The 25,204-nt window shown below is 42.0% G+C and overlaps 1 protein-coding gene across 2 annotated transcripts in view; it reads left to right on the top strand.

Annotated features, from left to right (window-relative positions):
• LOC136878770 (synaptic vesicle glycoprotein 2B) overlaps positions 1–25,204 on the top strand; it is a 45,879-nt gene that overhangs the window by 2,173 nt on the left and 18,502 nt on the right. For both annotated transcript variants that reach the window (XM_067152238.2, XM_067152246.2), the window contains exons 3-5: positions 6,722–6,884; positions 14,470–14,591; positions 18,099–18,337. In XM_067152238.2, the coding sequence (XP_067008339.2) occupies positions 6,722–6,884; positions 14,470–14,591; positions 18,099–18,337 (524 nt within the window). The remainder of the gene's footprint in view (positions 1–6,721; positions 6,885–14,469; positions 14,592–18,098; positions 18,338–25,204) is intronic.

Here is a 25,204-nt window from a genome sequence, read left to right as displayed (position 1 = left end):
ACAATGTACGGGCAAGCTTTCACATTCCTCACACGTAGAAGAAGGAAATGTGTAATATGGATATGGGTCAGTAAAGGCTTTATTTCCATATTAGAACTTAATTTCTACAACTCTCCATAGTAGGCTACATTAATTATGGGGAACATCGTATTCACAAAGCCGCACACATGAGATGCTGTGTATTGTGTACACTGTTTTGTTTACAAACTATATACACCTTATTAGTGAACCACCATCTTGAACTCAATCAATTAGCAGGTCAACCAACTACGGAACACAACATAACCACTTCAACGGCAAAACCACAACATAAGTTCACATACTTAACTCGACTAATGATTCTCGTTATCAATTCAACTCAACTCCCAAGACCGCCCTTGTATATACCTTGGCTGGCCAGGCTTACAGAAAAGTATGACACAACACGCTTTCTAGTATCTTCTCGAGTCTCCAATAACCTATGTATAAATGAATAGAACATTCTGTAAAACTCGAGTGACAAAGGTGCCTGGTTCTAGAATCTTACCCTGTGTTCCACAACATTACATCGTATTTATACATCATATTTACAGGTAATCATAAATTATATACTGTTAATTACGTGTTCTTACATTAATTAAAGTCGTATTAATAAACATACAGCAAAGTATCGTGACATAACCTCACATGTCCTTTTACACAAGACAGATCATGTCTGTCTGTTACGTCATCAGCCCAGAGGCTGGTTGGATCCTCAAATAGCACCACCAAAGGTTATGCGGTTATAAGGAAACCCCCCAAAAAACAATGGCAGCACCAAAATGAGGCGTACTAGGCAAGATGAGGAGTGAGGTAGTTTGCCATTGCTTTCCTCACTGGGTCAGAAAGTACTATTGCAGCACGACTGACCCTATGAGCAGCACCTTTCATAACACTCAGATGAACTAGTCATGCTCTGAATGTCATTACTCAGCACTACCCATACCCCAGCAACTTCCATATTGTCACAGCCATGGATGTTGACTGGGACTTCGGTGGAAGCTACAAGACAGATCATGCAACACAAAAATAATAAATAATACGACCACAATTTATACCGAACAAGGTCCGCACTGACAACCTGTCGTACATAACTTCGTAAATAATAATAATAATAATAATAATAATAATAATAATAATAATAATAATAATAATAATAATAATAATAATAATAATAATAATAATAATAATAATAGACGTAAACAACTTCATAGCCACACCTCACGAGGCATACTACTACTACTACTACTACTACTACTACTACTGCTGCTGCTAATAATAATAATAATAATAATAATAATAATAATAATACCTACTAAACGCCAATGGCCGTAGCCGTGTTGAAACATCGGATCCCGTGAGATCTCCAAAGTTAAGCAACGTTGGGCTTTGTCAAGATCTGGATGGTTTGCCACGCGCTGTTGGTGGGGGTAAGGGAATCGGGGAGCGGAAAGGAACTGGCCACCCTACCGTGCGCAAACCCCGGCTCAGGCACACCTCTGCGAAGCTTCGGACCTGCCTTCGGGCAGAATATCCTTACCTACCTACTAATCGAGCTCGATATTTTCACTATTTACCCATGGGTTTAGAGAATTATTCCAAGTTATACTAGTCCATTATACACTTGTATCAACACACAAGTACAGAATTTACCAGTATATCACATGAAATGTTCAAAATGTCCTCCGTTAGCATTACTACAAGCATCAGCCCGCTGTCAGATTGAATCCCGGATGCACTGATGTAGATCTGGAGTACTGTGCTTGTGTGGTCTCTTGGTTCCGTCTGGTTATGTTGTAACAGATGGATAGGTAGAGGTGCTAGGCTGCACGCTCTCCGGATTTTAACCCACGAGACTTTTATTTTTGGGGACATTTGAAAGCTCTTGTGTAAGCTCTTAAGCAGAAACGGCTAAATGTCAGCCTGAACGTGTCCTCTATTCTTGACAGTTTATTGAGGGATTTCGCATGGTTTTACAAAAGTCGAGAGTCGAGTAACATTGTCACTGAATTCTCATTAAAGCGGCTGCGGTTCGAATATTAGCCAATGAGTGTGGAATTTTTGAAAAGAAACGAATATCCACCTCCCTGTGGTTCGGATTCCACGTACAACAAGAAGTTCCGTGGTTCTGATCACGATATGAACAGTCACGTAAACCTGCAGGCTTGCTTTTCTTCTTGGTTAATATGAAAGACAGGAATGCATTTTAATATTCAGCGGACATGAAATCATGGATATTTCATTATGTTAAGTTTGGTAAAATTCGAGTTGTGCTAATATATCAGGATATGTTATGTATAGTATGTATGTATGTATGTAATGTATTTTGTAATGCTCTTTGTAGTGTTTTATTAATTCATCCTTGGTACTTTATCACAGTTTTATAACTTTTTCCATTAAAATAGGTATTTGTTTTGTCTTACAAATCCGTAAATGTTATAGTTATAGTTTTCTAAAATCAGGCGTGCCCTAATGACCTCATGAATGTAAGGCCCTATCTGTAAAATATGTAAATATGTAAATGTTACTATATGTAGTTTAATAATGTCAATTATTTACGGAGATTTAGTTTTATTTATTTAATTAATTAATTAATTTAAGATGTTTTAAATATGCATACATAAAGACCTCTAGATTTAGTTTGAACTTGGTTATTATTTTAGGAAATTAGTGTTATTTATTTAAGGTGTATTTGTTGTATAATATGTTTTATTGAACCGTCTTTAATTGGGAAATTAACCTGTTGATGATAAATAGTTGTTTTTTTTGTTTGGTTTTTTTTGCTGGTTGCTTTACGTCGCACGTCGCACCGACACAGATATGTCTTATGCCGACGATGGGACAGGGAAGGTCTAGGAGTGGGAAGGAAGCGGCCGTGGCCTTAATTAAGGTACAGCCCCAGCATTTGCCTGGTGTGAAAATGGGAAACCACGGAAAACCATCTTCCGGGCTGCCGACAGTGGGGTTCGAACCTACTATCTCCCGAATACTGGATACTGGCCGCACTTAAGCGACTGCAGCTATCGAGCTCGGTGATGATAAATAGATCTCTCTGTCTATGTATCTAGCCAGCCTTAACTACATTTGTGGTTTCTGGAGAAGCTGAAATTCTTTAATGTGACGGTAAATCTACCGACACAAGACTGGTTTATTAAAACACCTTCAAACACTTTCGCACCGAACCGGAGTCAAAACTGCCGACTTGGGTACAGGAGGCCAGCAGCGCTCTATCGGGTAACCAACTCCGGCCGGCTGGTGTATTATTATTGTTAGTAGTAGAAAACAAGTTTGACCTTGTCCCAGGGTGTTGCAGCTCATTTTAGGCACACCATCAATGGAACTGAGTTGCATGTACTATTTTCACCATATACCAGCTCTCCTGCCATTGTTAAATCTCTGCCCCCGACGATGGCAGATAACAGTGCTAACCGTTATGCTAGAGAAGGGGACTTGTAGTGGTAGGAAAGAAGAAGAAGAAGAAGAAGAAGAAGAAGAAAATGTTACAGTTTTGGTGTAAAACTCTTCCCTTTGCGCTCTAATGATGCGATATAGTCTATTTCGGCTGCACTTTGTATCCCATAACTAATATTTTCCTTCCGAAATGTCAACTGTGATATCATCTATTGACTGGTAGCTGTAAAGATATAGATTGGTTCTAACTGGATATTCCATTCCCAGCAATGTCCACTTTTCCTGATACGGCTAACAAGGCCGGAGCTTTCCTGCTCCCATTACTGCGGGTGTATACAGTAAACGAGCTATCGCCGAACCAACTCAGCTGAGTACATGGTAGGGCGAAATTTTTCAGGAGATATAGTTCCACAAAACTATGGCAGGAGTGACTGCATCCTCGGTATGACATTAGTCCTTTTGTCCTCCAAGCTTCACTCTTACTACATCAGAGATCAATCCTACGCAGACTCCTACTCGTATTACTAACGAATTGAAGCCTTGGACTGAAATACAATTGGAGATAATGGCCGGTATTTCGCAGTGACAGTGAATGGAAGCGTAAGTTGATGAACTGAACCGAAAATGTTGGGCGAAAAATGAACATTGTAAAGAAGGTAATTTACATCCAAAATATGTATTGGCCAATGAGTGTAGGCTGTTTTAGAAGAAACAAATATTCACCTCCCTGTGGCTCGAATTTCACGCACAACTAGAAGTCCCGCGGTAATGATCACGTAAGACTCTTTGAAAGAGCTAGACTTAGTAGGTAACAGGTCCAATAATTAATTGTTGACGTACGTTTGGAAATCTAACCATAAGAAGTTCAAGGTTTATTTTGGAGAGGGTATTGAAGAATTTAGAGCCTCCGTGGCGCAGGTGGCAGCGCGCCGGCCTCTCACCGCTGGGTTCCGTGGTTCAAATCCCGGTCACTCAATGTGAGGTTTGTGCTGGACAATGCGGAGGGGGGACGGGTTTTTCTCCGTGTACTCCGGTTTTCCCTGTCATATTTCATTCCAGCAACACTCTCCAGTATCATTTCATTTCATCTGTCAGTCATTAATCACTGCCCCAGAGGAGCGCGACAGGCTTCGGCAGCCAGCACAATTCCTATCCTCGCCGCTAGATGGGGCTTCATTCATTCCATTCCTAACCCGGTCGAATGACTGGAAACAGGCTGTCGATTTTCATTTTATTAAAGAATTTATATTTTCATTGCCTGTTTATTCTGGATTCACAGCAATCATTCGATGAATATTCAAAGAGGAAATAACAGATCTGAAGACAAGTAGAAAAATAAAATACAAGTTTTGTGAAGTGTTTTCTGCTATGTGCTTTACGTCGCACCGACACAGAGAGGTCGCATGGCGACGATGGGATAAGAAAGGGCTAGCACTGGGAAGGAAGCGGTCGTGGCCTTAATTAAGCTACAGCCTAGTGTGAAAGTGAGAAACAACGGAAAACCATTTTCAGGGCTGCCCACAGTGGGGTTCGAACACACTATCTTCTGGATGCAAGCTCACAGCTGCGCGCCCCTAACCGCACCGCCAACTCGCCCGGTAAAGTGTTTTCTTATACAGGTTTGTTTGCTATGGGAATTTATACTCGGCTACTTCTGAAATGGCAATTAAAATACTATTGGCATTCCTGATGACACATTTATGTGAATTTTGCTTCTCGAACGTGTTCTGAACCTAAAACATTGAAGAAAAAATCTACTTGGGTAACATTGTCAACGATATCAATGCATACCTTTTACCTGTATTCATCAAGGCAGGTTCAAGTTCGTATCTGATACAACTTAGTGAATATACTGTATATGTAAGAATGTTTAGTTTTGAATAATAATAATAATAATAATAATAATAATAATAATAATAATAATAATAATAATAATAATAATAATAATAATAATCGTCATAATAATAATAATAATGGACAATTGACAGCGGAAGTAATTCAAATTAATTATCTAGACAAGGAAACAGATAAATGAAGAGCAAGGAAATTGGAACAGCTTACCAGCTGACCAAGGATACCTAGAACAGGATGATGATGATGATGATGATGATGATGATGATGATGATGCTTGTTGTTTAAAGGGGCCTAACATCTAAGGTCATCGGCCCTACCTATAACGTCGGGCTGAGTGGCTCGGACGGTTGAGGCGCTGGCCTTCTGACCCCAACTTGGCAGTTTCGATCCTGGCTCAGTCCGGTGGTATTTGAAGGTGTTCAAATACGTCAGCCTCGTGTCGGTAGATTTACTGGCACGTAAAAGAACTCCCGCGGGACTAAATTCCCGCACCTCGGTGTCTCCGAAGACCTTAAAATAGTAGTTAGTGGGACGTAAAGCAAATAACATTATTATTATTATTATTATTATTATTATTATTATTATTATTATTATTATTATTATTATTATTATTATTCCTACCTATAACAGGAAGAGTCTCTCCATCAAAACTAAAATCAGGCACTACAGCACAGTAATTAAACCAGAATGTTTCTATGCTACGGAGTGTATGTTCTGTATGAAATTAGGAGAAATGCATGAGCTAGAGAAAAATTCTAAGAAACATCTAGGGCCCATCCGAAAATGGGGAGTTGAAACACAAGAAGAATGAAATAATGTTATTGTATTTACGTCCCACTAACTACTTTTATGGTTATCGGAGAGGAAGAATGAAGACCTCTACAATAATCTGAAAGAAAGTCGGATACGATCAGGAAGAGGGGAGTTAAGTTCTTTGGTCACATGTGGATGGATAATGCCAGACTCACGACAGGCAGAGGATACCGTGGGTGTAATTTTCGTCTGCGTCCCCCACCCACAGGGGGTAAAGAGAGAGAAAAAAGAAGTTTACCAAAGTTTAATGAACTTGATAGCATGAGTAGATACTGCAACAGTCTGCCTTCCTTTTCTACATATTTCCACGTTAAATAATCTGAATTTCAAGGCTACAATAGGCCACATTATGTTCTACCTTCCAGATAATGCGATTTTAGCTCTTATAGAATTTGATTTTAATTACCGCATTATTTAACTTATGACTCGCGGGACTTAGGATGGAATAAATCACTACAAAGTTCAGAGGTTTGGTAATTATATCTTTCAGATATGTAAGATCATTTGCTTTTGCTTAATAATACTGTAATATTCTTTTTGGAATTACGATATCTGTAATTTATTGCAATGTGCAAATATGGAGTATTCACTTCATCACAGAATGTACATCATGGTGTTCTTACAGGTATGGTGGTGGGTTCGTACTTCTGGGGATGTCTTGCCGACACTCAAGGTCGGAAGTACGTTCTGGTTGCTGCCCTTGTCCTGGATGCTGTATGCGGCATCGCTTCCAGTATTTCGCAGTATTTCGGTCTCTTCATGTTCTTCCGCTTCTTCAATGGCTTCGGGTAAGACGTGATCATATTTACTATTCTAGTCTTCATTGTTTAAGGAAGCAATGAGCATTTCATGGGAACGCCGAGTGACATTACGATAGGCTATCCGCTCAACACCTACATAGTGTTTTAAAGGCCGAGAGCAATATTGCTTTCCGTCTAATAATAATAATAATAATAATAATAATAATAATAATAATAATAATAATAATAATAATAATAATCATCATCTGTTTACCCTCCAGGTTCGGTTTTCCCCTCGGACTCTGCGAGGGATCCCACCTCTACCGCCTCAAGGGCAGTGTCCTGGAGCTTCAGACTCTTGGTCGGGGGGTACAACTGGGGAGAATGACCAGTACCTCGCCCAGGCGGCCTCACCTGCTATGCTGAACAGGGGCCTTGTAGAGGGATGGGAAGATTGGAAGGGATATACAAGGAAGAGGGAAGGAAGCGGCCGTGGCCTTAAGTTAGGTACCATCCCGGCATTCGCCTGGAGGAGAAGTGGGAAACCACGGAAAACCACTTCGAGGATGGCTGAGGTGGGAATCGAACCCACATCTACTCAGTTGACCTCCCGAGGCTGAGTGGACCCCGTTCCAGCCCTCGTACCACTTTTCAAATTTTCGTGGCAGAGCCGGGAATCGAACCCGGACCTCCGGGGGTAGCAGCTAATCACGCTAACCACTACACCACAGAGGCGGCATAATAATAATAATAATAATAATAATAATAATAATAATAATAATAATAATAATAATAATACTGTAATAATAATGTTGGTTTTACGTTTAATGAAAGAATTTTAGCGCGTGCTGCTAGTTGTTAGCAGATGCAGTACTTTTCGCAGAGGAAAATAATACCTTCTACCGTAGTCTCAATGTAATTTGTGATTGTGACAATATGGACGCTGCTGAGGTATGAATGGTGCAGATTAATGACATATTGAGCACAACTCGTATGTGTGGATGTTATGAAATGTTATTTGCTTTACGTCCCACTAACTAATTTCTTACGGCTTTCGGAGACGCAGGTGGCGAAATTTAGTCCCGCACTTCTTTTACGTGCCAGTAAATCTAGCGACACGAGGCTGGCGTATTTTAGCACCTTCAAATACCACCGGACTGAGCCAGGATCGATGATGATGATTATGATGCTTGTTGTTTAAAGGGGCCTAACATCGAGGTCATCCGCCCCTAATGGTACGAAATGAAATGACAAACAAAAAGGTTAAAATCATCCACTGGCCAAAATAAAAAAATGTCATGAAGAGTGAATGGGTGGACATGAACCCAAAAAAGGAAAAAAAAGTGGATCCGACTCAAAAAAAGATCATAAATAATAGTATTACTGACCAAGGGACCACTTATAAAGCACAATCCTGAATCGAGGATGCTTTATGACTAAAGGGGTCCAAAATCCAGGTTAAAGGCCCCTCAGAATGGTACTTATCGCCAGTAAAGTAGAAACATGGTATTTGTCATGTCGGGGTACTAATCAAAAGTAGCGAAGACTCACGGTGTTCCACACATGATGGTACTACTCACAAGTATTGTACGTCGCATAGGTAACGCAGACCTATGGTGTTTCTCACACAATGGCGCCACTCATAGCCAACGCAAACCGATGAGTTTCCACACCTAGGTGCACTAGTCACGGGCGCCGGTACTCCCGTGGTGTTCCTCACATAGTGGGTACTAATCACAGGCAACGCAGACCCACGGTGTCGCTCATATAGTGGTACAACTCACAGGCAACGCCCAGACTCGCGGTCTTGTACACATGGGTACGACTCACGGGTACTGGACACCCACAGGGAAACCAACTCTCTGCTGATACTAATCACAAACCTATTTCGTACCTAATATAGGGGTACTACTCGCAAGTACAGGCGACCCATGGTGTTCCCCGTGTGATGGTACTAATCAAAAGTAGTTTCATGGTTCTAAGACAATCATCCCTTGGTCGCCCCCTTTAGTCGCCTCTCACGACAGGCAGGGGATACCGTGGGTGTATTTTTCGTCTGCGTCCCCCACCCACAGGGGGTAAAGAGAGAGAAAAAAATAATAATAAGAAGAAGAAGAGATCCGTCACTTCGAAAAATGAAGTAACGAACGAAGAAAGGCAAGGGCCACGAAGGGCGTGAAAATGAAAGACTCCCTAGGCCTCGAATGCTCTAATACCGTCGGGGTCGGAAAAGAACAAGAGTTGACCAAGGGAGGTCGGACAGGATAGAAGAAAGTGAGGAGCCTGGCACAAGTAAGTGGAAGCAGTTGCAAGACTCAGTTAAGGGCCCCGTGGTCGCCAATCCACACTCTCGAGTTGAGAGCCCCTTGGGTCCCTTTTAGTCGCCTCTTACGACAGTCAGGGGATACCGCGGGTGTATTCTACATGTGCGTCCCCCACCCGCAGGGGGTAGTGTGTTTGGTCCGCGAGAGGTACTTTATTTCACTCAAGTCCGCCGGCAAGCCGGTTAGGACCCCCATCTCCGCCACCTGGGACGCGCCACGTGAGAGTATCACCTCTCCCCCTGCTACGCCAGCGTAGTAGGTTGGTGGTGAGCCAGGATCGAACCTGTCAAGTTGGGTTCAGAAGGCCAGCGCGTCAACCGTCTGAGCCACTCAGGATGTTATGAAAGACACTAGGCCTACTCACAGGACCAGTCCTGCTGCAATAGCACTTTCTGTCCCCTCGTCATGTCTCGTTTTAGCGCCACATTAGTTTTTGTAGTTGTTTCCCTATAATCGCTAAACCTGTGCTGGTGTTATTTAGGGATTCAACGAGCCTCCGGGCTGATGACCTAACAGACAAAACTACTTTTACGATTTTCAGAGACACTGAGATGCCGGAATTTTGTCTATAAGAGTTCTTCCAAGGGCCAGTACATTTATCGACACAACGCTGACATATCTGAGGACCTTCAAACATCATTGGCGTCATCCAGATTGCTTTTTGTTTTACAAGTTGCTTTATGTCGAACCGACACAGATAGGTCTTATGGCGACGATCGGATAAAAAAGGGCTAGGAATGGGAAGGAAGCAACCGTGGCCTTAATTAAGGTACAGCACCATTACTTGTCTGGTGTGAAAGTGGGAAACCACGGAAAACGATCTTCAGGCTGTCGATAGTGTGGTATGAAACCCACTATCTCCGAATACTGAATACTGGCAGCCAGAACTGAACCCGCCAATTTGAGTTCAGAAGGTCGTACTCAACCCGTTGAATGTTTTTAATTTTTAAGAATGCGCAAATAGGATATGGGAGCGGTCAGGCGGCGCTGTTGTCGATGTGTAGTGTGCATTTGTCGGGCATCCAGTTGGGAGTGTTGTTGCTGTGTGGCGTTGAAGTGAAGAGTGTCGATTTTGCCGCTTTAAAGCATGTTTTCAAAAGGTGATCTGCGTTCGTGGATTAAAATCGAGGTTGCCCGTGGTAAAAATGCATCGTAATGTTATAGAGGATTACGTGAAGCCTGTGGTCAGAATGCGTTACCGTATAGAACGTGTGGGTCGGAATAAGACTGCGGATTTGCACCGCACAGGTCGGCCGTTCATTCCTCAAGATCAGATTGACATCGTGTGTGGTCTCATTCCGTGAGAATCGATGGACTGTCCAGGAATTATCCGTAGGGTTTGGTCTCAGTCATCAAACGGTGTGGCGCATACTGACGAAATGTTTTAACATGAGGAAAATTGTGTCCCGCTGGGTTCCACATCAACTCACCGACGTAGAGAAATGGCACCAGTATGCACAGGCTGACATCCACCTAGACATATACCGCAACAAAGGAGACGCATTTCTGCAGCGTATTGTCGACGTGGGCACGAGCCTGAATTAAAGCGTCAGTCGAATGAATGGCATGATTCAGGTTCGCCGCGTCCACAGAAATCTCGACAGGAACCCGGTCAGGTGAACTGTGGCATACGACTAAGAGGGAGTTATTCTTACACTCGCTGTGCATGAAGAACAAACAATGACTACTACTGCCGATTTCTGGAGCGACATCTGCTTCCCGCCATGCGGCGCAAACGTCCAAGTTTAATGCGATGCGATCGCCCTAAAGGGTTGCATGACACGTTGTCATGCCGCAACCAATGTCAAGCTCTGATTGCAACGGTGGCATTGGGAGATCTTGGAACACCCTCCGTACTCACCAGACATGAGTCCTTGTGACTTCGACTTGTTTCCGAAGTTGAAGGAGCCCCTCCGAAGCCGCCGATTTCCTGACATGGCATCTAGTACTCCGCGCAATAGAGCGCTTCGTCGCTGACATCGAGACAGAACAACTTGCCAACGGTCCCCAATGGCTTCCCGACATTTGCCAAAAGGTAATAGACTTTGCAGGCGACTACATTGAAAGAATGTAATGCATTTGTACTTGTTAGTTCATTAAATATTGCGTTCTATCAATACTTTATTTACGGCCCTCGTATATAAAAATAATGACTCTTTAAATAAGATAATTTATTTCTTCTAAACCGAGCATTAGAACATGTATTTGTAAAGCTGGACGTGAAAATTCAAGATAACTTCACATTTTGGTTTTATTACTTCGCTGAATAGAGCTAGAAAGCAAACTAAACCCCATAGCGCAACAGTCCCTAAGGACCATGGCGTACAAAGCGACCGCTGCTCAGCCTGAAGGTCTGCAGATTACGAGGTGTCGTCTGGACGGCACTCGAATCCTCTACACCTGGGCCGCTATGTCACTGTCAGATGGATAGAGTAACCTTTACTGAATGCTAAATGTATCATATGAATGTCTTTTTGTTTCGAAAGTGTAGGCTACTTTAAATAGCTATTTAAATGTGATGGTACCACTGCCGCTCCTCCTCAGCTGTCAGCTAACATTACAGTTTTGGAAGTGGAATTTTTTTAAAATCTTTAGATATCTGCACTTTCCTCAGGAACCGTAAGAGCTGGAGCTATCAGACTCGGCACTACTATTCTTTACTGCGTAGTTCACCTCTGTAACGTAACAGTTAGTACGATTAGCTGCCGTGCTCGGCACTGCTCATTCCCGATACTGCCAGAGATTTAAGAATGGCTGGAGGGCTGGTCATATGCTTAAAATTGTACATGCTACTCACTTCCATTTGGGGGGGGGGGGGAGTGCCTAAAATAGAGCTGCACCACCTCGGGAAGAGGATACGAATTTGTCCGGCTCCATAACTACATGGTTAGCACTCCGGCCTTTGGTCCAAGGGCTCCCGGGTTTGATACCCGGCTGAGTCAGAGAGTTTTAACTTTCATTAATTCCTACGGCTCTGGAGCTGGGTGCCTTTGCTATGTTCACCTTTAGAAGTCATCTTAGGTAAGGCCCCATCCTCACAGACGCATCAGCTCGAAAGACTTGAACCAGGACCCTATGGAGGCTACACGCCGTTAATAATTAATTCATAAAAGCTACAAGTAAGACATTTAAAATGTATATATTTTTACCAAAATATATGTAATAAGGCACTGACCACTTCCATTTTTGGTGGAGTGGTGATCTTTTCGTTTTTTAAGAATCAATTTTAGTGGGCTAAAATACTTCTCGAATACACTTTGCAGATCTTCATTGAAGGTACTAGAGCTGTGCAAAACGACATGTAGACTTGCTCGAACTCATTTACAGGAAATGGGTCCCTCTCAGACTAGGTTCGTTTAGAACTTCCTGCTCGAGCACCCTGTTCAGTGAATATTTGGAAGGACAAAGGGACTGAAGAAATGAGTCTACCGAACTGTCCTTGCTATCTCATCACAATGCGCAGAAACGTGTCTGGACAGATCGAGCAGCTCGGAAACTTCAAGTGACTCACTCATTGACACACCGCTACCACATGCATTGGCTCTCCGAACATCTTGTACAGCCACTACATTCGTAATGCACACATGTGAAGCAAAAACAAGGCAACAACTCGTAGTTTGATAACTCATTGAGGGACTGGACAACTGAGTGGTGTGGTATATGGAGCCCGTTATCGAGTTTAGAGTTTACGTTGACTCACACTGCTCACTGTTCCAATGTCACCCATTTCGGCCGAGCAGCAGTGAGTGTTGTTCGAGCCTGTACTCACTCGTTCTCTGTTCGTTCTAGCAGCAGGCTCGCTCTGTGAACAAACGAGCTGAGTAGAGGTAAAACCTGATGGAATGAGCTCAAGACTCGCTCACTGCACAGCTCTAGTAGTAACTAGTATTATTAACTTCCACAAAAAGAATTCATCTTCTTCTCTTCATGTTCTTTTCCCAGTTTTTGGGACGAGCAATTGATATGTCTCAGTCTTACGGTCGGATGCCCTTACCTACGCCAACCTAATGTGAAGGAACATATCGCTACCGTGTGTTTCTGTGTTGGTTAGTGAAATGAAATGGCGTATGGCTTTTATTGCCGGCCGAGGACAAGTTCGGCTCGCCAGATGTGTAGGTCTTTTGAATAGTAATGTGAAGTGTTGTATGTATGTTGGGTATTCAGCCCGAGGGCTGGTTTCATCCTCTACAGCGCCACCAACAGCTGTCATAGAGAGGCTAGGTGTCACTGAAGAAGCATGCTACGGAAATGAGGAGTGAGACAGTTTCCCGTTGCTTTCCTCACTGAGCCAGAAGTTGCCATTACAAATCAGTCTGCCAAGCCTACTGAAATGCGTGAGGTGTTGTGTGTGTATGAATAGAAGTATTTTAAGATGCACACAAACATCTAGTCCCCGAACCAGTGAAATTAATCGTACGCAGTTAAAATTCTCAGCCCGGCCGGGAATCGAACCCAGAGCTCTCTGAACTGAAGATAAATACACTTACTATTCAGAAAAGAAGCTGGACTTGCACAAAATGAATTATAACTCACAAAGCAATATCATCTGTAAACATTTTACCTACAAATTTGATTTAAATTTGAATGTTCAAATGTGATCTGTTTAGCTGTTTGCATCCTGTTATTGAACTAAGGGAGGTAGAGAGATGAATTTATTTTGCTTGCCGGGCTGAGTGGCTGAGATGGTTGAGGCGCTGGCCCTCTAACCCCAACGTAGCAGGCTTGAAGGTGCTCAGATACGTCAGTCTCGTCTCAGTAGACCCACTGGCACGTAAAAGAACTCCTGCGGAACAAAAATTCTGCAACATTGGCGTCCCAGAAAACGGTAAAAGTAGGTAATGGTACGTAAAGCCATTAAAATTATTATTATTATTATTATTATTATTATTATTATTATTATTATTATTATTATTATTAATTTTTCTCTAGTTGATGTTAAATGTTGGCCAATGGTTGTCAGTTTTGGAACAAATAATGGTTTCTTAAATATGAACCTGTAAAATGTGCCTTAAAACAAGCAGGTTTCACGTCTAGGAACCCTTAAATAAGATCACCATAGCTGACATCTATTAAGTAGTGATGATAAAAGTTTTTACGGGGTTGAATCAGTTTCACTATTGTTTTAATAATGGTAAATTAATTTCTTCAATAGAGCATTTTCAATTAGTTTCAGCGTGGCCCTTTTCAGCAACTGGCTAGCGAGACGGGAGAACTTGAAACTTTTTGTCCGTTACTAAGCTTATGGTTAAAAAGCAGTTTTGAGTTATGTTGTCATGCCATATCACCTGAATTATGCGATTTATTTTCAGGTTGACAGGAGCCATGGGCATATGCTATCCGTACCTGGGCGAGTTCCAGGCAACCAAGTATCGGGAGAAGATTCTGTGTTGGATGGAGATGTTCTGGACAATAGGAGTCATTATCCTACCAGGTAATCTTCATCTTCACCGATATGCGTTAATATATTTTATGTTTAGGATTTACATGCGAATTTGTGCTTTGCTAATTCTTTAGTAAAAATTGATTCTCTTTGAATATGAAGGCTGCCCCATAAAATAAAATTATGAGGATACCAATATGTTAATGGTAATATTATTGTTGTATACAAGGAACTTGGTATACAGTAACACAACATAAAGTTTATTGCTTCAATAGTTTTATACAGTATTTACAAGAAATATAACTAAACTTTTCTTGAAGCTTGATTAATTGCATGTAGTTAATGCTGATATTGCAAGGTAGACTGAAGGTCTGTGGCGTATATACATTTATACAAAGTGAGAGTCCTATATACACATTCAATCCTATCTTGATGAGATAGTCTGTTCCAATGAGAATGTCCTTGGATAGTCGAAAACTATCTGCTGAGTAATAACGAGTGTAACTCGCAGCGAGTTGGTATTAACGGGAAGCTAGTATTAGGCTTAGACTTGCAAGGAACTTGCATTAATATTCTTAATTAGTAGAATGCTAAGATTGACGTCGGAGCACTGGTGAGGACTTGAGGGAGTAGCTGAATGCTTGACTTGGGGCTCGACGTGGCTACGGGGATCAGGGAAAGTGAGGCAATGTCCAGAGGTGAGACCTCACGGCCAGAAATCAGTCCACCTGTTCAAACACATTTTAAAGAGGATGCCTCCGTGTCTGACTTGCGGTGTGGTCTGTTCGTTGGACACTGGGGTAGTCCTGGAGAGGCGAGGAACGTTGCTCCTTATATAGCGCTGGCTGACGTCACAGACGAGCATGCCAGGCGCAGTGCAGTCACCTCGTAGTCTCTGGAAACATCGGTGATGCGGCGGGCTGCGGAGCTTGTAGGCGCGGAGCTTCAGGTGCGGAGGACACACACAACAGTTATATAATATATATTTCTGCATTATCTTTGGCATTTCAACTCTTTACTGTAACTACAACGTGGTGTTCACACTATTTTGTTTATTTTTTTAAAATTATTTAATCCGTTTACCCTCCAGGGTTGGCTTTTCCCCAGGACTCAGCGAAAGATCGCACCACTACCGGCTCAAGGGCAGTGTCCTCGAACGTGAGACTTTTTTTTACAACTTGCTTTACGTCGCGCCAACACAGATAGGTCTTACGGCGACGATGATATAGGAAAGGCCTAGGAGTGAGGAGAAAGCGGCCGTGGCCTTATTTAAGGTACAGTCCCAGCATTTGCCTGGCATGAAAATGGGAAACCACGGAAAATCGTCAGGGTTGCCGACAGTGGGGTTCGAACCCACTATCTCCCGGATGGAAGCTCACAGCTGTGCGGCCCTAACCGCAAGGCCAACTCACCCGGTACGTGAGACATTTGGTCGGAGATAAAACTGGGGAGAAGGACTAGTACATCGTCCAGGCGGCCTCACCTAGTATACTGAACAGGGGCTTTGTGGGGATTGGAAAATTGCAAGGGATAGTCAAGGAAGAGGAAAGGAAGCGGCCATGACCTTAAGTTAGGTACCATTCCGACATTTGTCTGGAGAGGAAGTGGGAAACCACGGAAAACAATTTCGAGGATGCCCGAGGTGGAAATCGTGACCCTTCTACTAAGTTGACTTTCCGAGGCGGAGTGGATCCCGTTCCAGTCCTCGTACCACTTATCAAATTTCGTGACAGAGCTGGGAATCGAACCCAGGCTTCCGAGGGGTGGCGGCTAATCACACTAACTAGTACACCATAGAAGCCGTCAACAAATAAAACATAAGTTAAATATCTTGCGGGTTAAATGTCGTTTCTCATTCTGGGACAAAATTGACTGAAGACTAGAGAAAATACATAATTTTCATTAGTAATAGGAGGAGAATTCCAGAATTTATCTTGAGACAGTTTGAAGTTCGAGTTGAATTTATTTATTTATTTATTTATTTATTTATTTATTTATTTATTTATTTATTTATTTATTTATTTATTCTTCTTCTCCTCCTCCGTCGTCGTCTTCTTCTTATACCTGGCCTTCCCTCCATTTTATTGGGGTCGGCACTTTATGTAGATTTGACCCAGTTTTATGGCTGGATGCACTCTCTGCCGCCAACCCTATGTATACCGGATTGATCACTGATTCATGAACGAAATAGTCACCATAAAGGCAAGTACTAGTTGTAAAATATTTCATATCACAGACGTAATGACTTTTTGAGATGTTTTAAGTGGAAAAGTGGGTTAAGTATAATGACATTTTCATACTGGATGACTTTTTAATTATCAGTATAATACATTGACAATGACACTACCTGTATATTTAAATGTGAAAGTAATATATAAACAAATCATTGACTACTTTGATGGACAAGATATTCTTATGGCGTGTGAAATAGACAAGCTCACATTTAGTGACGAGTTTGCTCTAGTTCCTCAGATGTGGCTGTTCTAATAATTTTAATGATATTGAGTTTATTCGGATCACCTGCTATATTTACTACCTAACAGCTATTGTACTTATCTTCGGTAGGCTTTGAGTGCTATTTCTGAAAGAAATTTTGTATCTAGGCTGGATTGTTTTGTGGCCGAGTTTAGTAAAGATCATGATTGGTCAGGATATGACCTAGAGACTCAAAATCTGATGCTGTTCACGCCCCTTATATACCCTGCCAGGTCTGGGGACAACACTAAACACGGACAACACTAATGCACTCTGCTGGCCGTTCTACCTGTCACAGAGAATTGCAACTCTAACCATTTGCATACTAGGTAGTATAGTACTGTAACCGTACGTATGTACGATCCCCAAATTTTTAGGTTAGGAAATTTTCGTATATAGTTGGTAATGTTAAAATCATGTAATTTTGTTTATTTACAATGTATAAACGTAATATTATAAGAAGAAATTTATACAAAATATAATGATGAACATATGCAATATTCCCTAACTATACATTCTTCTTATAATATTACGTTTTTACATTGTAAATAAACAAAATTACATGATTTTAACCTTGAAAACTATATACGAAAATTTTCTAACCTAAAAACTCGGGGATCGTACATGCGTACGGTTACAGTACCGACAGAGAAATGCCCGCTTTTAAAAAGTACAGACAAAACTTATTTTATAGATTTCTCGACATTAACTTGTTGATGGCGGTGTGTTGACTGAAAGTCAGTGCGCTCAATCTTAGGTAGGTGTCGACACGCTGTTGGTTGACGGAGATGTGGAAAGGAAATGATCGTCCTACTACAAGTTAACACCAGTTCTGATGGTTTATCTGGGTAATTCGTTTGTAGCAGAAAAAAGTACAGATTTATATAATATTCTAAACCCTTCTGAAGACCAGGATCCAACCACTTATGGGTCACCTTAGTTTATCCATGAGGATTGATTGGATCTTCGGACCTTTGCATTTATTATTATCAGAACCTGCTATACTCTATGGATAGAGTTGTTGCACATTGTATTCGTATATTTTTCCCTCAGTGTTAAAGTTGTCACTTCCACTTGTCTTAGGTCTGGCTTGGCTGTTGATCCCGCTGCAGGTGCGCTTCGAGTCGGAAGAATTCATTTTCGACTCGTGGAACTTATTCGTCTTGATCTGTTCGCTACCCAGTCTTCTGCTCGCGCTCTGGCTCCTCTTCTTCCCCGAGAGCCCCAAGTTTCTATTCGAGAATGGCTGTCCTGAAGAGGCAATCAAGATACTTCAGCACATCTACGCTGTCAACACCGGCGACGCTCCTGCAGGTTTCCCGGTAAGTTCAGTGTTTTCATTTTAAACCTGGCCTATACAATGACTTTTAATAATAACACTTACTATCTCATTTTATTGAAAGGTTCCTCCTTCTACTAGCCTGCTGCACTACTTTCGACAGATGAGGAGTCTGTAGAGCAGATATCCAAAAGGAACAATAACGCTTCTCAAAGAACTTGAGTGAGTGCTGAGTGAACGTTCAGCGGATTAGTCAAGTACCAGGCACAAAACGTAAATTTATGTAGAAAGGGGTTAAAATAGTTTCCTGCAGGGTGCTCACGGTTTACAAAAAACTATAGTCTATATTAAAGTAACAATCCGATACACAATTCAACATAGTTTGAGAATAATTTTTAGACAAGTGTAGCTCAGTGCTTACTATGCTATAAAATATTATATGTTCAGGAATTTCATTTAGATTGACTTTAAAAAATACACTGATTTACCAGTAAGGCCATTTCGTGAATAATATGCGACCCGCCTATATAGGTATATTTACTTCGCGATTATGGCTAATTTTGTGAAATATTGCCTACTTTAAGCGGCGAGTTAAACAAAAGTTAAATAATAATGATTCAATTGATTGTAATATTATTAACAAGAACAAATTTTCTCATAGCAATCAGCCACCAAGTAATACATTACTTCGAAGAAATGTACTGGAGTGCGGCTTACTGACTAATTTAAGGTTAAACAACGTATTGTGTAGTATCTAACTGAACACAATATACAGTAATTAAACAACACAACAAACAAAAAGTCCAACAATAATCTTTAATGGCGTGTGGGCTCCGAAGAGGCCTGTTGTAGGTCTATTGAGTTGACACCGTGTAGGCGACCTGCGTGTTTGTGAGAATGGGGCGCTGTCTAGATGCATTGTAATGACGAAGAAGACACACACTGCCGGTCCCCCAGACATCGGAATTATCCAATGACAGTTTAAATCTCCGAGGAGCCACGAATCGAACTCGAGAACCCATGGACCAAAGGTCAGCACGCTAACCATTTAGCCATGGAGTTGGACAATCCAGCAATGAAAATTTGAGCTCCATGGAACATTAGCAAATAATATTAGAAACAACCATAAAGCCAGAAAAAAATAAAACCTATAAAGAAAATGCCGGGTGAAAATGAAATCATTGACCAGAATATATCCAGAAAAGGCCAACCGTTCTAGGCCGAGAATTATGTTGATACACAGTTCAAGAAAATTAGGGGAACATGTTTTTGAACGTATGCCATGCTCCACAAAGCAATACCTCACACCCAGGTATATTACCAACTAAACTTTTATTCTTTACCGTTGAAGTATACAAAAGAACATCGACGGATTCGCATTCATTTTCAGAACTCAAACGGAAGTGTCCAAATAGGAGCGAAAACAAAGTGATAACAGTCCTCCAGGGTGGATTTTTTTATCACAGTTGGAGAGCTTCAGTATGGTGTATGTCCTCCACGAACATTTATCACAGCTTGGCACCTACGTGGCATGCTCCGTATAAGTCGACGGAGGTCACGTTGCGGTATCACATCCCATTCTTCAATGAGAGCCTGCTCGAGGTCTTGGAGAGTCTGTGGTAGAACAGGACGCCCATGAACACTTCTGTCAAGTCTGTCCCACACATGCTCGATAGGATTAACGTCAAGACTCATTGCTGGCCATTCCATCTCTTGAATGTCCAGTTCTCGCAAGACATCTCCAGTGATGCGCGCTACTTGACCCCTGGCATTGTCGTGCATGAGTACTAATTTAGGGCCAACACCATATGCAGCAACCAAAAAATGCTGTAGCAGTATCTGCTCGATGTATCCCGCAGCGGTAAGATTACCACGGACGACGATAAGATCCGTACGGCCATCAATACTGATGCCACCCCAAACTATCACCGAAACTTGTCCGAATCGTTTGCCTTCCTGGAAAATCTGATCCTGACAGCCCCTCTGTGGTCTGAAACCAAACTGGATTTCATCCAACTTCCTCTCAACCGTTGGATCGCAACCTCCCATCCAAATTGGCAGTGAATAGTTTGCCTGGTATACTAATCAAAGAGATACCTCGATAGTTGTTGCAATCCTTCCTGTTCCCTTGCTTATAGATAGGTGCAATTACTGCTTTTGTTCAATCTGAAGGTACCTTACCAACACTCCATGCTAATCTTACTACTCTATGAAGCCATTTCATCCCTGCCTTCCCACTATACTTCACCATTTCAGGTCTAATTTCATCTATTCCTGCTGCTTTATGAAAATGGAGTTTACTTACCATCCTTTCCACTTCCTCAAGCGTAATTTCACCAACATCATTTTCCTCCTCCCCATGAGCTTGGCTGTTTGCAACACCACCAGGATGATTTCCTTTTACATTGAGAAGATGTTCAAAATATTCCCTCCACCACTCCAGTGATTGCCTGGGATCTATTACGAGTTCACCTGAATTACTCAAAACACTGTTCATTTCCTTTTTTCCTGCTTTCCTAAGATTCTTTATTACTGTCCAGAAAGGTTTCCTTGCTGCTTGACCTAGCCTTTCCCGGTCATTACCAAAATCTTCCCACGATTTCTTTTTGGATTCAACAACTATTTGTTTCACTCTGTTTCTTTCATCTACGTGCAATTGTTGCCCTTGTTTGGAGCCATTTCTGATAAGCCTTCATTTTACGTTTACAAGCTGCTCTCACTTCATCAGTTCACTACAAGGTACACTATTCCCTCCCTTTACACACAGTTGTTGCTATGCATACCTTTCAGCAGATGATCCATATAAACTACGAACAGCAAAGGTGAAAGATTGCAGCCTTGTCTAACCCCTGTAAGTACCCTGAACCAAGAACTCATTCTACCATCAATTCTCACTGAAGCCCAATTGTCAACATAAATGCCTTTGATTGCTTTTAATAATCTGCCTTTAATTCCATAGTCCCCCAGTATAGCGAACATCTTTTCCCTCGGTACTCTGTCATATGCTTTCTCTAGATCTACTAAACATAAACACAACTGCCTATTCCTCTTGTAGCATTTTTCAAGTACCTGGCGCATACTGAGAATCTGATCCTGACAGCCCCTCTGTGGTCTGAAACCACACTGGATTTCATCCAACTTCCTCTCAACCGTTGGATCGCACACTCCCATCCAAATTGGCAGTGAATACTTTGCCTGGTATACTAATCAAAGAGATACCTCGATAGTTGGTGCAATCCTTTCTGTTCGCTTGCTTATATATAGGTGCAATTACTGCTTTTGTCCAATCTGAAGGTACCTTACCAACACTCCACGCTAATGGTACTACTCCATGAACCTATTTCATCCTTGCCCTCCCGCTATACTTCATCATTTCAGGTCTAATTTCATCTATTCCTGCTGCTTTATGACAATTGAGTTTATTTACCACCCTTTCCACTTCCTCAAGCGTAATTTCACCAACATCATTGTCCTCTCCAGCCCCCCCACCCCCTCCATGACCTCGGTTGTAAGCGACCCCACCAGGAAAATTACTTTTTAAGTTGCGAAGATTTTAAAAATATTCCCTCCACCTGTCAAGAGATTTCCTGGGATCTATTATAAGTTCACCTGAATTACCCAAAACACTGCTCATTTCCTTTTTTCCTGCCTTCCTAAGATTCTTTATTACTGCCCAGAAAGGTTTCCTTGCTGCTTGACCTAGCCTTTCATGGTCATTACCAAAATCTTCCCACGATTACTTTTTGGATTCAACAACTATTTGTTTCACTCTGTTTCTTTCATCTACGTGCAATTTTTGCCCTTGTTTGGAGCCATTTCTGATAAGCTTTCATTTTAGGTTTACAAGCTGCTCTCACTTCATCAGTCCACTACGATGTTCACTATTCCCTCCCTTTACACACAGTTGTTGCTATGCATTCCCTTGCTGTTTCAACCACAGCATCTCTGTATGCCACCCATTCTCTTTCTATATCCTGAAACTGCTTACTGTCCACTGTTCGGAACTTTTCACTAATCATATCCATGTACTTCTCTCTAATTTCCTCGCCCCGGAGATTTTCTACCCTTCTTCGTTTGTAGACAGATTTTACTTTCTTTATCCTAGGCCTGGAGATACTTAGTTCACTGTGGATCAGATATTGGTCTGTATCATCGAAAAATCCCCGAAAAATCCGTACATTCCTAACAGATTTCCTGAATTCGAAGTCGGTTAAGATATAGTTTATTATGGATCCGGTACCCCTACCCTCCCATGTGTAGCGGTGAATAACCTTATGTTTGAAGAACATATTCGTAACTGCTAAAGCCATACTAGCACAGAAGTCCAGCAAGCGCTTCCCATTCCTCTTGGCTTTCATATCTTCTCCACATTTACCAATCACCCTTTCGTATCCTTCAGTTCTATTTCCAGCTCTCTCAATGAAATCGCCCATTAGCACTATCCTATCCTTGCCGTTGATCCTGACTACGATGTCAGTCAATGCTTCATAAAACTTGTCAACATCCTGAACTGCACCCTCACATGGTGAATAAACTGAGACAATACTCGTCCTAATTCTTCAAACTGCCAATTCTACTCACATCATTCTCTCATTTACGTGCCTAACAGAAAGTATGTTGCGCGCAATAGTATTCCTGATGAATGGCTCTACACTCTGCCCTTCCCTTTCTAACACCCGTCAAGTACACTTTATAATCTCCTATCTCTTCCTCGTTATCTCCCCTTGCCCGAATATTACTTGCTCCTAGCACATCGAGAGGCATCCTCTTTGCTGACTCAGCCAGTTCACTTTCTTTCTCCATAAGCCCCATTAATATTGATAGCTCCCCGTCGAATTCCATTTCATTCGCCAAGATCTTTCCAAGAAGTCCCTCGCTTGTAAAATGAGAGTAGAACTCCGTTAGTCCCATAGGTCCGAAGCTTGCTTAAAATGTTCTGAGCTCGGTAAATTCATGAAGCAGGATGCTACCCTACTTACACATAGTCCAAACGAGGATCTCCCCTCTAACGGGTGAGGGACCACCGGTGGATTGTAGTCCTAGCAGCCTGAGCACAAGGAATGCCTTGACGCAGAATATGTCCGAGATGCCCACTCCCATTCCATAGCAACTGGTATTCTGAATCTCAGGACCACTTAGTAGGCCACTCAGCCGTTGCCCATGGTTCACGACTACAGTAATACACACTATGAGCCATTCTTTCTTACATTAAATTTTCAAAATGCCCTCCGTTAGCATTGATACATGCATGAGCCCGGCATCAGCGCATTCTTCGTTCGTGAACCGCAAAAGCACAAGTTAACCATTCGACACCACGTTCCAGAAACCGGGCATCAGAACATTATTTCATTTTGCACATGTGATCATTACGGCCAAGACAAAGCACAATTCATCATTGAAGAAGGCATTATTCCATTCACTGATCGAGCGTGACCATTCCCGACAGCATGATAGCTTCACACGTCAATGACGTGGGGAGAATGGAACATTGTCCGGTTCCATGGCTAAATACTTAGCGTTCTGGTCTTTGGCCAGGGTGTTCTGGGTTTGGGTCTCGGCCGAGAAGGGGATTTTAACCTTAATTTGTTTAATTCGTCTGGCTCGGGGGCTGGTTATGTTTGTTCTGCCTTCATAATTATAAATCATCATAGCTAGGGCCCCATCCTCACATATATTCCCCAAAAAACAGTTTGAAGTGCGAAGTTGTCTTTTTATAATAAGGTTATTATTTTATAACCTAGGTTTCAGATATTTATTATATATATCAAAAGTGAGCGGTGGTCTGGATCCGCGGGTGCACCGGAGCCATAACCCCAAGCTGTCATAATTACAGGGGAGAGTCTTAGCCGGTTTGTTTAAAAGTAGATTATTGACCCCTGCTATGCAGCTTGCCGATTTCACAGGCGCTACCCTCAATTTCATCCTATTACTTGAAAAACCTCTCTCACTGTCCACTCTCCTGTTTTCCCTAATTTTATGTCCCACTAACTACTTTTATGGTTTTTGGACAGGACAAGGTGCCAGAATTTTGTCCTGCGGGAGTTCTTTTACGTGCCGATAAATCTACCGACACGGGGCTGACGTAGTTGAGCACCTTCAATACCGCCGGACTGAGCTAGGATCGAACCTGCCAGCTAGGGCTCAGAAATCCAGCGCCTTAACCATCTGAGCCACTCAGCCTCGTTTCCACATTTCCATTCAAATCCACATCGCACCCGCGACCCCACAGACTTGGGATAAGCGGCAGAAGATATGAAATACGGAATCAGTGCACGATATTAATTATGGGATCAATTGTACGCGAAAACTTAACAGTAGGATCGCTATTAGTAGTTTAAATGGGGGTTGACTTTGAAAATCATATTATTCAGTTCTCCGAAAACGTTTCAAGCACGAAGTTAAACTTTTATACGAAGGCTGTCTTCCATGTCCTAGGTGTTACATAAGAACATTCATTCCTCCATTACTGTTTGACGTACGAAGTTAAAATTTCATAAATTGGTTGCATCTACACTCTAGATGTTAAATAGAAAGTATTTTATAACATTCCAGTTGTATTGGGTACAAATGAGGGTGAGAACCGAAAATATATAATATTTTTTTCAAAAGCGTTTGACGTACGAACTGAGGATGTATTTTATAGTTGGTCGAGCTTAAGCAAGCAGAGACAGCGCATGTGCTGAGCGGCTAGTGTCGAGACATGGGCATTTCAGTGGAATAATATCGAGCGGTAATTGGAAGATCGCAGAAGAGTATGAAGAGAAAAGTGATTAGGAGAACGGAGAGTTTATTTTACAAGTTGCAGATAGGTCTTATGGCGACGATGGCATAGGAAAGGGCCAGGAGTGGGAAGGAAATGACCGTGGCCTTAATTAAGGTACAGCCCCAGCATTTGTCTGGTGTGAAAATG

Source organism: Anabrus simplex, chromosome 1 (assembly GCF_040414725.1).
Source record: "Anabrus simplex isolate iqAnaSimp1 chromosome 1, ASM4041472v1, whole genome shotgun sequence".
In the NCBI taxonomy this organism is placed as follows: Eukaryota; Metazoa; Arthropoda; class Insecta; order Orthoptera; family Tettigoniidae; genus Anabrus; species Anabrus simplex.
Note: the sequence above shows the minus strand (reverse complement) of the source record. Positions and strands in the feature narration are given on the sequence as shown.